The sequence below is a fragment of the Aquarana catesbeiana genome, linkage group LG01 (assembly GCF_042186555.1).
Source record: "Aquarana catesbeiana isolate 2022-GZ linkage group LG01, ASM4218655v1, whole genome shotgun sequence".
NCBI lineage: Eukaryota > Metazoa > Chordata > Amphibia > Anura > Ranidae > Aquarana > Aquarana catesbeiana.
Genome location: NC_133324.1, coordinates 91,401,376 through 91,416,211, shown reverse-complemented (window position 1 = coordinate 91,416,211; position 14,836 = coordinate 91,401,376). Strand labels below are relative to the sequence as shown.

The 14,836-nt window shown below is 40.3% G+C and overlaps 1 protein-coding gene across 1 annotated transcript in view; it reads right to left on the bottom strand.

The window, feature by feature from the left end:
• Positions 1-738: 738 nt before the first annotated feature.
• Positions 739-14,836, bottom strand: part of PTGER4 (prostaglandin E receptor 4) — a 36,533-nt gene continuing 22,435 nt past the window's right edge. Inside the window, exon 2 of the mRNA XM_073621655.1 lies at positions 739-6,439. Coding sequence (XP_073477756.1) covers positions 5,843-6,439 — 597 coding nt within the window. The 3' untranslated portion in view covers positions 739-5,842. The remainder of the gene's footprint in view (positions 6,440-14,836) is intronic.

Below are 14,836 nucleotides of genomic sequence, written 5' to 3'. Positions count from 1 at the left end.
GTACTTGTCTTTCAAGTCATTCAAGTTTGTTGTTCAAGTCAGGTTGTAGTTCAGGTTGAAGTAATTCAAATAGTGACAGCGGGTGCCGGGATAAGTTCCACGCTCGCTATCACTGGGGGAGGGGGAGAGGCTGCAGCTACTGGAGCACAGATGTTCCACCCTAAATACGGGTGGAACATGTAACATATTTCAAAAGGTGAACTTATCCTTTAACACAGAAGATACAGTATCTGCATATTGTTTTGCTGATGTACAGCACAGCTACATCTTATAATGGAGCCATTTCTACAGCTTGGAATTAATGGCTCTATAATATTAGGCTGTATCTATGCTGGAAAATAGGCAGTGGATATACAATTATCATTGGTGATAGAATGATTTGCATGGATCTGCTCACTCTAATAAACTGAAGATTTAACCACATGCCGACCAGCCGCCGCAGTTGTACTGCAGCAGAATGGCACGGCTGGGCGAAACAACGTTATGTAACGTCACTTCGCCCTGTGGCCACTAGGGGAACGCGCACGTACCCTCCACTCGCCACCCTAGCCGATGCAAGTGCCCGACGGTCTCGATCACTGCTGGGCTCCCGCGATCGCCGCTGAGACACAGAGGACCCGGAACTGTGTGTGTAAACATAAATAGACACAAGACCTCAATTAGGCTTTACATAATGAGATGTCAATACCTTCTCCTTTTAGAGGACAATGTTTTTCTGTACAAAACATGAAAAAACAATTTGTTCAACAATATAATTTTATTGTGTTTCCCCACTCTCCCCTGAAGCCCCCAAAAAACAAATTGTCAATACAATGGTTTTACAAATACAGATTCAGATTGCAATTACAATGAAGCAAGTCACATGGCCACAGACAGAGCATGCTTGCTTGATGGAATTCCCTCGGTACTTTCTGCACAAGATTATCAAACACGCCAACCAAAAACCAATTAGTGCTCCGTTCAGCTGAATGAATAAAGAAGATGATGGGACATTTGTTCTATCATAAACGCATATCTAAAATTAAGTAGAAATCTGTGCAAATTCAATATACCAAGAATTAAACAGCTGAAATGTAAACTGTTACTTAAAAGGGGTTAAGTAAATATACTGTATGTGTGTGTAATATATATATATATATATATATATATATATATATATATATATATATATATAGACTAAAGGCTAAGGATAAGACAGCCATAATGACCCCTGTATTAACATGTATATAAATGTAGCCTAGTCTTCATAATAACCATGGTCTTAGAGCTTTTTAAGAACCTACAGGCTTATTCAAAAAAGTATTGCAAAGAGGCCCTGTTCAAAGGGCAGAAATTTAAGAGCAGCTAGTCAGATTGTAGACGTATGTTTCTTAGGCATAATATGGCCAGTTTTTTTTATTGGACTACATGTCCCATGCTCCTTTGTGCTATTTCTGTGCAGGGCAGGCATGTATCAGCAGGGACTCAAGCTGGTACTGTGGCCAGTAGTCCACATTGGGTGACAACGCTGCTCCTGCATTGACAGACAACCAAAGAGCATTGTCACCCAGGACAGGAAGTTTTTATAAATTCTCTTACTGGCAGGATTACCAGGTAAAATTATAGATAAAATAAACTTGCAGAAAATAAAACAATACCCTGACCACAGCTAACGAAGAGTAAATCTACCACACATTGATTTTTGAGTTTGGATACACTTCCATATTCATGGCCACATTTGGTAACTGCACTTTGCTTATCAACATTTCTCACCACAATTTTTTTAAAAGCCAACGTAGGTGGTTTACAAATAAACTGAGGTTGGTGGTTATGGGCTACTACACTACTTTGTTTTACGGTTACAAAACTATGGTTTTATATTAAAAAAAGCTCTTTATTTGGTAAGGGAATGCTCAATACGAAGGTTTTGTCCACAGTGCAGTTATCCAAAGCAACCAACCATTTTTAACCCTTCTAGGCAACTCAATTCTGAAATGATATGTGATCAGTTGGTAAGGGATGGGGCATTGATATTGCATTACTTTATCGAATAAACCAGTTTGTGTTTGTTTCCTTGTAGACTTAAAGAGTATCTTTCCCTAAATATTGGTCCAACTGCTTCTTCCAAGGTAAATGCCTCAACCTACAAAATGTCTCCTCTTTTGTATATTATGCCTAATAAATATAACAATTCTTTCACAATATGAAAAAATGATATGATAAAATGTCCAGCAACAGTTTGATCGCTTTTTTTTTTTTTGCACAGATTTCACGGTTGCATATTTTCACACATAATGTAGCAATAGGAATAAGCCAGTAATTCTTGCCTTCATGGATATTTTTAATGCAACAAAAATAGTTTGTACATGGATAAAAAAATATATTTCCCGACAGCTACAAGTATATGTTTTCAATTAAATTCATTATATGTGTCCCTTCTATCCCTGCAGCTGGAATGTCTGATCTGCTTGAAATAGACACATATAAGTGGGGAAATTGTTGGACTTTGTGTCTAAGAATACATACTTTTTTAATGGGATACCAAGCACAGCCATATACTATGTCTTATTTTTTAATAATGTAAAAATGTAAAGCTCATGGAATTTCAATTACCTGGGTTTCCATAACATAAGGTCCTGGCTCAGGCACTTTATACTGGTATTGTTTAAGGTTGTAGGGTCCCCTTTATTTAAGCCACTTTAAGTGTTTAAATCAAATGATGAAGCAGACTTTACTTTAAGTAATGAAGATGATCCTTTTCTAAGGACGAACTACAAGATAACATATAAATGCACAAATGAAATGTATATAAAGGAGCTGTTTTACCTGTCTAAGAATGTTTATTTCTGTCCAACAGGGCAGGAAACCTGGGTTCACTCTGCCGCAGCTAAGAAACACTTTCAGGTCTTGTCCCTCCCCCAGCTTATGACTGGACAGTGAAAGGAGAAGCAGCACACTAAAGCCTAGTACACACAATGAGATTATCAGACAAATGATCGTCCTTTTTTTTATTTTTTATTTTTTTGTATGCTAGTCTCCATATCAAAAACAAATAGGTTACTAAAGTTCAACAATTCTCGTACGACAGGACAACAATTCTGAAGTGATGTAATGTATTTGTACTGTGTTTTTGGACGAAAACTCAGATTACTGTACGATCGCTTTGAAAGTGGTATTTTTTTGTATGATATTCTGATCGTGTGTATGGGGCTTAATTAACTCATCTCTCTCTTACATTGCTTTCTATCCCTATCAGCATGCCCCTTGTTAGCACATGAGAACTGCAGCATATCTAACTGGCACCTTGTACTACTTCTCTCTTTCCTTGTCTGAATTCTGCAATGCAGAGACTGCAAAAGGCTGATATCAGTTCAAATTCAGGTACTTACACTACCTACATTTAATGATGTCTTAAAGAACAGAAAGCTGCATCAATGTGTGTTTATTTTTTATATCTACCTGTAATTCAACTTCAAAAGATTTTGCAGCTGAACAGTTTAGAAAATGTATTCTATTCCCACTATAACATGTTAAAAATTATGCAAAATACAAAAATATTAGACAAAAATCAAATATTGTGTTATTTTGCAGACCTGACACCTGGCTCTCAATTGAACTAGCCCGATCCCTTGCAGATTTCTCATACTTATTTGCTGCATTTGGAGTTCAACGTGTTTGTCTAGCTGTTTTTATAGGTAATATATGGGAAATATTTATTGGTGGCCAACAAACTATTAAAACAAATAAGAGGATCCACTGTCAAAAACGATAGCTGTGGTCAAAAATTGTAACCAGCAAAGTCATAATTTGTAGGCCCCTTTTAAAATGAAGTTCACATCTAAATACCTCTTTTCACAATAAGTTACATTCATTCCATGTGAGGAGGGACGTTCATTGATTAAAATACCCTAGCCCAACTTCCATTGCAAAGAGCTGTGTAAAGCACTAATCTTTATCTGAAGCTAGCCAGAAACAAACTGGTTTTTATGTAAGTTCTTTCCAAATACCTACTCATTTATATTAGTATTTATCAGTCCAATTCTACCAATTTTAAATAAGGGCTCTTATTTCACAAGGCTTTCTGCCGTGAAATGAAGTTAATGAACTGGAGTTTGTAATTCATTTAACAGCCACATTTAATGTGCAAGTGGGAAGATTCTGAGGCAGGCCATACGCGGAGCAAATTTCTTTGCTGCAACCACGGGTTTAAGGAAAGAATTTTGTTTAATTCCCCAATCAACACAGATAGTGTTCACAGGGAATCCCTTCCACCAAGTCAAGTGGAAGACCACCAGTAGAAGACAGTGATTATTGCTAGCGCCTATATCAGCCGCTAGTGATTATCATATGTAAAGTCCAGCAGGCTGGTTGTAACCAAGTTGATCGAATAATCAACTTGGGTACATTCAGCCTGCCCATACATGGTTCGAATCTCGGCTGATTACTGATGAACCAGCCAAGTTTCGAAACTTCTATGGCTGGTCTAACCCCTTTAGTATAAGGGGTATAAACTTTCTTAGACACTTCAGTGGGTCAGACATCTAGTAAAGGACTAGGCACATCAGTACTGGGTGTTCCCATTTGATGGAACCCAATTGTAATATTAGTGGGAGAAAGGAGCTGCATGAGTTACTGTATGTTGGACTGAATGATCCTTTTAATAGTTTGCCTTGGTTTTATTTCTAGAAAGGAAAACGTGAAACGTTAAAGTTGGCTAAATCTTTACTTCTAGTGCCTACAGAAAGAACATTTGAAAACTGTATTACAGTGTTGACGTGCACAAACTCTTTAAAGTGGAGTTCCACCCAAAAATGGAACTTCTGCTTTAAGTGCAGGTGACCCCCTGACATGCCACATTTGGCATGTAATTTCTTTTTAGAGGGATCCAGCTCCCGCTTCCTCCCGGGACACCGCGGTGCCGGAAGGAAGTTCCCCTCTCCCCCCTCCCTCTCGGTAATCATCTGGGACAAGTCACAGGTCCCAGATGATTGCCTGGCCAGTCACAGTATGCAGCGCGGCTCGCACATGCACAGTGTGTGCCCAGCTGTGAAGGCACAGCCGGGTGCCCAGAGTGACAATGCCGGCGCCACAGAGAGGAGGGGGAGGGGAGCGGGGCTTTGTTCGCCCGCATCGCTGGACCCTGGGACAGGTGAGTGTCCAATTAATAAAAGTCAGCAGCTACACTTTTTGTACCTGCTGACTTTTATTTGGGTGGAACGCTTTAACTGGCCATTACTGTCAATGCATATACCATCGATAAGTGTCAATTTAGTGCAAAACTGTATAACAACATTAAAACAAAAGCTCCCTGGCAATATTTAAAAAAAAAAAGAAAATATTGCCTCTTAACTCTTTAACTAAACATTTAAAACTAGATACCTTCTCACAGAGAAGACAATAAATACATTAAAGATTTCATATACACACAGACATAGTAATCCATTAAAATTCACATTATTTAAAGCTTAGATAGACACATCAACATTCATCAACTGTCGGACAAACTTGATTTGTCAAGAAGAAAGTGTTTGTGGTTGAAGAGGGAGTCATAAGACATTTTATCTTCTGTCCCTCGAAAAGTAGGCAACTTCTAAAGAAAGTTGGCCTGTTCAGTCTTCAAAAGTGCCCGTAGAAGGTAGAAAAATATCAGGAAAGTAAGAACATGCAGAATTGATATTTTCAATAAGCTGAATGCTTTTCTTCCACTGTATGCTTTCTGTTCATTTAACAGCCCTCAGAAAGGTTAAATTTAGAGTACCACTCAATGAAGGGCTGGAGTTCTTTCATGACTATGTCCTTGTAAGTGGCGTATCGTGTTCCTACTGTCAGCTAATAGTCTGTGCAACTGTAGAAACCAAAGTCACTATATACACTTTTCTGATAAATTCAATGTTTCATCGGGAAAAGTGACATGAAGTGGATTCCCCTTGGGCGAGTTTCCATTCTTAGTTACCCTTGTGGGGCGCGTCTCATTTACAAGCAGTACCTGCTCAGAATCTGGACCCTGAGATGAAACAGACTGGTCAGAGCCACGTAACGTCCTGTCTGTAGCCCCAGGAAGGTTGATGGCCATGGTGGCTCCTGGTAAAACGGTGCTGCTTCTAAAGCTACCATCACTCAGTTCGAGAGGGTACAATAAAGTTTGCGATGTTGAACTAATTTCTCGCAACTCCCTGGAAACAAAAGAGGGAGAATGACTAGACAAGACTGAAGAGGCCCTCCTGCCATCTGTGCAATGAAAACTTCCCGTAGAGCGTGGTCGCCTGCCACCGCCGATCCTACAAAACAGACACTTGATTTTCTCAATCACTTTGCTCAAGACAGTCTTCCGAAGAAGAATATAGATCCAGGGATCCAAGATGGGGTTCACAGAGGCAATGCGGATGGCTTTCAGATCTAAGTTGCTTGATATATCCTTTTCTATCGGTGGTTGATAGAGCTGGTTGATGAATATTCGCACCTGCAGAAGAGAAAAGGATGACAAAAGGTAAGTTTTTCTTTAAAGCTAAGTGGCAACCTCCAATTGTGGAAAAAAAACAAGTTCTTTATTGTTGGAGATAGGAGGAAAGGAATTTGAAAGAACAATTAAGATAATATTGCAGATACATTATATTTACTTATGAGGTGTGAAGCACCATTACCTCTGGTGCAAAAACATTCCACCTATACACAACACAGCAAAGCCCAAGGTCTCTATGGAATGTATTAACTGTTTTTGTTTTTTTTAATGGGTAATTTACATTTTATGATATTGACTGGCATTATCCATGACCATCTGCTTGGATGACTTTATATGCCATAGACGAAACATACTGTTTATCCCAGTGGGCTGAAACAATATCACCTTTTCAACCTAAATGAAATTCTGTCTGTAATCTAAATATAGATGAATGGAAAGGGCTCTAGGCATGTCTTTTAAGTACTAACAAATTCCAGACAGAGATTTATGCTCCAATCAGACTGGAAATTAAATTTGTGGTTAAATCTAGCTGAAAAAGATCTTTGTGCATCTGAAAACACAGGAGGAAGCGAATTACGTAACCAAACATTTTGAAGAGCACCTGTTGTCTGCTTACAATGGAAGCTGCCGCGATGGCATTTTTCTATTTTAACTGTCAAGCCATGTATATAACCGTGTGCATGCTTTTACACACTTACCACAAACACGAGAACAATCTGTCTCTTGCAATATGCCACAGCATGCCATTAAACAATGAAACATACTGCAGGAGGTTAGCTGCCATAACCCCGGTATCTTTTTTCTCATTAGGCGACCGGCTTTCCGATAAAAGTGATCCCGCGAGATCATTTTTATAGGCGGCGGGAAAGGTGCCCCGCCGCTTTCCGGTCGTTTTCAAGCTTGCGGGAGCCATCGGTTAGGCCCGGAAAGGATCCAATGCGGCCTTTTGCTGGGCAGCAAGTTGAGTGAGGGCAAGATTTCTTAAAGTCTTTTGCGTTTAAATGTAAATGAGAGATCTGGGGTCTTTTTGACCCCAGATCTCTCAATAAAGAGGACCTGTCATACTTATTTCTATTACAAGGGATGTTTACATTCCTTGTAATAGGAATGAAAATGATCAAAAATAATAAATTAAGGCACAGTGTAAGAATAAAAAGTAAAATAAATAAGATTTTTTTTTTTTTTAAAGCGACCCATCCCTCTGTGCTCACGTGCAGAAGTGTATGCATACGTAAGTTGTGCTCGCATATGTAAACAGTGTTTAAGCCACACATATGTGGTATCGTCATGATCATTGGAGCGAAAGTAATAATTGTAGCACAATACCTCGCCTATAAAGATTTTTTAGGTACCGTAGTTTGACGCCATTCCAGGAGTGTGCGCAATTTTAAAGCTTGACACGTTAGGTAGCTATTAACTCTGCATAACATCATCTTTCACATTATACAAAAAAATTGTGGTGACTATTGTGTTTTGATGTTTTTTTTTAAATTCATTAAAGTGTATTTTTTTTTTTTTAAAAACCTGCATTTGAATGACTACTGTGCAAATACAGTGACATGAAATATTGCAACGACTGGCATTTTATTCTTAAAGCAGTGATGGCAAACCTTGGCACCCCAGATGTTTTGGAATTACATTTCCCGTGATGCTCATGTACTCTGCAGTGTAGTTGAGCGTCATGGGAAATGTAGTTCCAAAACACTGCTGTAGAGTCACTGCTACAAAAATAAATAAATACACCTAATTTTAACTTGTAAGCAACAAATGTCAGAAAAAGGCTGGGTCACAAATACGCTTGCCACCTGTCTGGGATTCACCCGGACAGTCTGGGTTTTAGATCCTGTGTCCGGGGTTTAGTCCACCTGAAACCCGGACACACCAGTGGCAGCCCTGTGCAGCACCAGTCCTCCTTTGCCCCTTTCCCCTCCAGTCGGCTTCCAGTGCTTTCAATTATATTGGTGGGGGGGCTCTTTTAATGGGGTACAAACTGGCCTTTGGCGATTATACTGGGGGACAGACTGACCCAAGGGGATTATACTGGGGACAGACGGACCTGGGTGATGTATTGGGGGACAGACTGACCAAGGAGGGATTATACTGGTGGACAGACTGACCTGGGGGGATGTGCATGGCTACAGACTGACCTGGGGGGGACTGTACTGGGGGGACAGACTGACCGGGGGGGGGGGAATACACTGGGCTACAGACTGACCTGGGGGGACTGTACTGGGGGACAGACTGACCTAGGGGGGGATGCACTGGGCTACAGACTGACCTGGGGGGGGGGGACTGTACTGGGTGACAGACTGCCCTTGTTTGATTTAACTAAGCTCCTTATGCTTCCCCCATTATTAACACAATTTGGCCACGCCCACTGTTCATCACCTTCATGCGCTGCAATACTACTCTTCTTGGGACACCCAAAGGTGCTCCAGGTCTTTTACAATCCTATAGTATAAACTGCAAAAACAAAAAAAGAGATTGTTCTGCGCCGCTAAAGTGTTCGGGTTTGGCTTGATGAAAAGGTGGCAACCCTAGTCACAAAGTGGCTAAAGAAGGCAAAGTAATTATGGAAAAGTTCCTGGAGAAGATTGCACATTTAAAACAGCCACTGTACCTAAATCAAATTTATAGTATGGTAGATGGGTAGTTTAAGTAAAAAGTTTAAAGAATACTGAGACGCGGCAGACATTGTGATTGTGCTGCATGACTGATTAGCATTGGCAAAGTACAGGCCTAGTACATGCTAACTATCAGGGTTTTTTTTTTTAATTGTATACTTATGAAATCATCTGCCTAGGCCAGTTCTATTTAACATGCCCAGAGATGGAACTGCTCAGAAATATTATTCTTAGCGTCTCAGTTTATGAGGCGATTTGAATCCCTTGCAAGTGCCGCCAGCTGAAACACGTTACATGAAGCTGCTACCAGTAGTAGACAATTGTCCTATATGTAGCGCTGTCCTTAACACAGTTTTATGAGGAGTTTTATAGATATGACCTTATATAATCTCTATGAAGCAAAGAGTACAAAGTTTATGGAACCATAAAATAAAGTGTGTTAGGAGTTGTTTATTTTACCACTATAATAAAAAAACTGTAACTGGGAAACAAAAAAACATATGCTTTTATTACATTTCTATATTTGAAACTTTATTTTTGTCTATGTTTCAGCTTTGTAAAACTCAAGAAAATGTGCCACACAATGTGATCAGAGTCACTATACCAAACATGGTGTGGAAGATGTCAATATTGTTAAAACAGACAGATTGTCAATGCCAGAGAAGAATCCTTATCTGCAGGAAGAATTGTTATGACAGCCAGACAACTAGCAATTTCAGAAGGATAATGCCGCGTACACACGGGCGGACTTTTCGACGGACTTTACGACGGACATTCCAAATGAACGGACTTGCCTACACACGATCAACCAAAGTCCGACGGATTCCTACGCGATGACGTACGACCGGACTAAAACAAGGAAGTTGATAGCCAGTAGCCAATAGCTGCCCTAGCGTCGGTTTTTGTCCGTCGGACTAGAATTGAAACATGTTTCATTTCTAGGTCCGTCGAACTTTTGGGAAAAAAAAGTCAGCTGGAGCTTACACACGATCGAATTATCCGACAGACTCCGGTCCTCCGGAACAAGTCTGCCGTAAAGTCCACTCGTGTGTACGCGGCATGAGTCTACAAATATTCATGACATGTCATGAAGTTTGTTTTAAAGGCACCTAGTATTAGTACCTGAATATGACCGTACAACAAAGCTTAAACTGAATAAGGGAGAAGCAGCTCTAGCAGCCTATCAGCTGGACAGCTGCTTCTCCTGCACTGTCCAATCATAGGCTGGGGGGAGGACAGGACCTGGTTGTGTTACTTAACTGCAGCAGAATAAAATCAGGTCTTCAGACTGAATTTGCTGTCTGACAAGGCCATGTAAATCTTAGAAATAAATGGACAGGAATAAAATTCCTTTGGCAGGTAAAGCAGCTCCCATCTTTGTATTTTATTTGCGTATTTTCCTGTTTGGCTGGATTTCAAAATCCCTACCAAAATGTTGTCCTGTGCTACTCTGACCATTAGGTGGCAGTTTCTACAAAACAATTTCTGTCCAGGATTTCAGAAAAGTTCAAATAATATAAATATATATATATATATATATATATATATATATATATATATATATATATATTGTAGGTAAGCCAGGCTGCAGCACGCTCCACAATACAATTTATACTTTTGTTAAACAAAGCGTATATCAGTTATCATAACCCACCCATTTCAACAATGTTTAATTACAGATAGCAACGTAACTCAACCTACTCTGAAGCTTTGCAGACTACATTATATAATATTTTATTTAATAATTTCCTCATTCATCACTTTATTATTGCTGTGAAGTGCTTTATGCTGCTGCAAAAGTTTGACTTTCAGAAAAGTGAAACTAAAGCGCTTGATAAAAAAAAAATATAGATAAAAAATGTAAGTTTGGTATTATAAGCGATACCCTTTATTGGCTAACTTAAGTTATTAAAGATGCAAGTTTTCGGGATCCCTTAAATCTCTTCATCAGGCTCTACAAATCCTCCTCCTGCTCTCTATCTCCCTTGTTGCCTCCTCCCATGCTTGCCTAAAGGACTTCTCCAGAGCCTCTCCCATCCTCTGGAACTCCCTGCCCCAGTATGTCTGGTCAGCTCCTACCCTGTCCGCATTTAGGCTTGATTCACACCTATGCATTTTTAGTGCTTTTTGCATTTTGCGGATTTGCACTACAGAACGTGTTCCATAGCAAACCAAGTTATATGGACTGTAGTGTAAATCTGCAAAATGCAAAAAGCACTAAAAATACCATAGGTGTGAATCCAGCCTTAGGCGATCCTTGAAAACTCACTTATTCAGGGAAACCTACCCCATCTCCACCTAAGAGTCCCCTCCATCAGATCATCCCCTGCAGCCATTACTTTTTGTACCACCTCCCCCTCCATTTAGATTGTAAGCTCCACGAGCAACTCCTATTGAACTGTATTGTAATTAAACTGTCCCCCTTTTTTAGCCCAACTGTTGGTACTATATAAATCCTGTATAATAATAATAATAAAGGTTATCACTTGAATTCCAAACTTTCTGCATTACCAGTGAGTGGCTAACAGGGTACCATAGTCTACTATAACAATAGATTAAAAAAAGGAATTTCTTGAACATTCCTCACACTATGTATGGTATTGGGGGGGCTGAGTTTTGCAGAGTTCCTCCAGTGTCAGATAACCTTCACCTCTCACATCCATGAAATTCCATCAGGCAACAAAAGATCACAGATCACCAGCCTGCGTGTTGACTTCCAGGAGATGTTTTATGACCTTTGTTAATCTCATTAAGAGTGACAGTTTGGACATTTCCTGAGTTCCATCTGTCCACACCAAAACTCGGAGTGCCTGGAGACCATATGTTAGCTATACAATCAATCAGGGAATGCATAATAAGTAAAGAAAATGGCTCAATGATGTAATTAATTATAAAGGCTTTATTGACCATAATCTACATTGTGCTTCCACCCGCAGGCCACTACATCACAAGGGAGCCACAGAATGCAGTGGTGGGACACACTGCCTGGCTCATTCCGAAGTGTTGGGCGCAAGTGGCAGTTAGACCCCTTTTACACTGAGGCAGTTATCAGGCGTTTTAGCACTAGAAATAGTGCCTGTAAAGCAGCTGAAAACTGCTTCCCATTCATTGCAATGGGTGCTTTCACACCCGGGCGGCACACTTGCGGGACGTTAGAAAAAGCCCTGCAAGCAGCATCTTTGGGGCGCTTTGGGAGCGCTGTATACACTGCTCCCAAAACGCCCTGCCCATTGCCTGAAAAGTGCTTCAGAAGCACTGCAGCACAATCCAAAACCCAGACTGTCCGGGTGAATCCCTGATGGGTGGCATCACCTGAGTAGAGGGAATCTGCACTGCACAGAGTGATTAGAGTGTGCCCAGGCATACCTGGCACACCCCCTGAGTACGCCTATGAGTAGAGATTGCACACAATTGGAACACTGTGCTTATGCAAGATTTATCGCTACTACTTTTGTATCCTTTTGCCTTTTTTTTTATGAATCTGTCAGGTAATTACTATGATTAACTGCTATCAGTTTTATCAGTGTGGCTGTGACGTTCCAACCTTATCCTGCACAATAGGCTGAATCTTTAGACCTTTGCGTAAGAGAAATCCTGACTGGTTCTCTTTAAATGCAGCCCTTATATTTTGTCTCTTATCATCTATGAACAGCAATAGATGGGCAGATGTTTGGGTAATCATGGGATCTGCTGAACCTCAAAACAGTTACTACGCACCAACGGCCCCCCTCACTTGGGGAACTATTTCATAGCCCAATGATCATTCCCTAAGCCGCAGAAGCGTCGTTAGTGAGAATCATGCGATGACAGCATGTTTACAACAATAGAGACCAAAGCTAATAAAAATCTCATCAGGGAGCCAATAAGGGTTACTATTTTAATTTCACGTTCTCCGCAAGTTTCAGAATTAGGCATGAAACAACAACAGTTTCTGTTCTGTACTCGGTGCCCCTGGGCATATTTTCGAAGGAAATATATATTTACAATGAAAAGGAAAGCAGATGAAGAAATTAGGATAGCAGACAAATCACAGACAAATGCAATTATCTTCCCAGATGCCAAGGATGCATTTCCAGATCGTGCTCTAAATTCAGGAAATATAGATTCCTGCTCTGGTTTTGACTGTCATTAAATGCATATTGTGAATCTAAAGTCCACAATGACATGAGACTCAATAAGCAGGTTTCAAGTCCACCTGTGTGAACATATTACAGGGTTTCTGTGTTCTTCCATGCAGTTTTAAAGTGTACCTGTCATACTAAGAGAGTAACGGCAACATAGGCTGCACTGGATAAGCAACAGGGGATTGCAGAGAAAGTAACTTCTAATGGCCCATACACACGAGCGGAATTTCCGCCAGCAAAAGATTGAGAGCAGGTTCTCTATTTTTCCGTCGGAAAAAGTTCCTATCGGAAATGCCGCTCGTCTGTATGCAATTCCGATGTGCAAAAAATCACGCATGCTCGGAAACAATTTGACGCATGTTCGGAAGCATTGAACTTCATTTTCTCGGCTCGTCGTAGTGTTGTACGTCACCGCGTTCTTGATGGTCGAAAGTTCAGAGAACTTTTGTGTGACCGTGTGTATGCAAGCCAAGCTTGAGCGGAATTCCGTCGGAAAAACCATCCAAGATTTTTCCGATGGAAATTCCGCTCGTGTGTACGGGGCATAACGGTTCCATGGCCCGGAGGGAAGTCCGGGAGCCTCATACTAGAGAAGCCTTTCTCAACCTTTTTAACAAGAGGAACCCTTGAAATAACTTTCTGGTCTCAAGGAACCCCTGTTAAAAATGACTATATGTACAACTCATGATACATAGTGTGATGGTGAGTGGGAAGAATGTTCCTTACACTTGTGGTCATTGGGAAGAATTACCTCCTTATAGATAGCTAAAAATATCAATGTTATCTGTGGGAATTTATCAGGCAGAGTTTGCCTATTGCTCAAGGAACCCCTAGCAACCTCTGGAGGAACCCTGGTTGAGAAACCCTGTACTAGAGTGACAATCACATATCTCATCTCCTTATCTTTGTCTCAGAGTAGGCCAGCTCTGGTATGTTTGATGATATGGATAAAGATCTATGGCAGGAGAATACTCAATAACCGATCAAGTAAAACAGGAGCTTTGCTTTATTTTGAGACTATTAGACACCTTTGATGAATTGGTGTTGATTTACTAAAGACAAAAAGGTTGTTCACTTTGCAAGGGAATTTTCTTTCTAGAGCTAGTGAACCTCTGCTGACTGTTTTTCTTTTTTATTCTCCTTGCACATAATTGGGCATTCTGAAATTTGACCATATTCACTAAGCTTTTGGGTAAATTACCTTGCAAAGTGAACAGCCTATTTTCCTTTAGTAAATCAACCGCACTGTCTAAATCTGGCCATACACTGTTTGGATTTCAGCTGAATCCTGATGAACGGGCCAAAATTAGCATAGTGGGTGGCCCTGTTGGCCCCCTTCAAATTGACCTCCTCAGAAAATCTAAACAAACATTTCATTCGATGAATGATTTGCCGATTTTCTGATCATTAGTATGCTGCTTTTGACAGCCAATTAGGAATTTTCAGCAGACAAAAACTGGATGTGCAGGCTTGAAAATTTTTGTCTGATGTGACCACAGCGTCCGATTTTCTTTTCATTAGTACGGTTTTCTGACAAAAAAAACCTGAAGAGCAAGACTAGGCGTGCTCAGAAATGAAAGAACACATACAAAACAATTCAACACATTGACTCACTTCTGACGTTTAATTCTGTCGTCAGAAAATTTTCT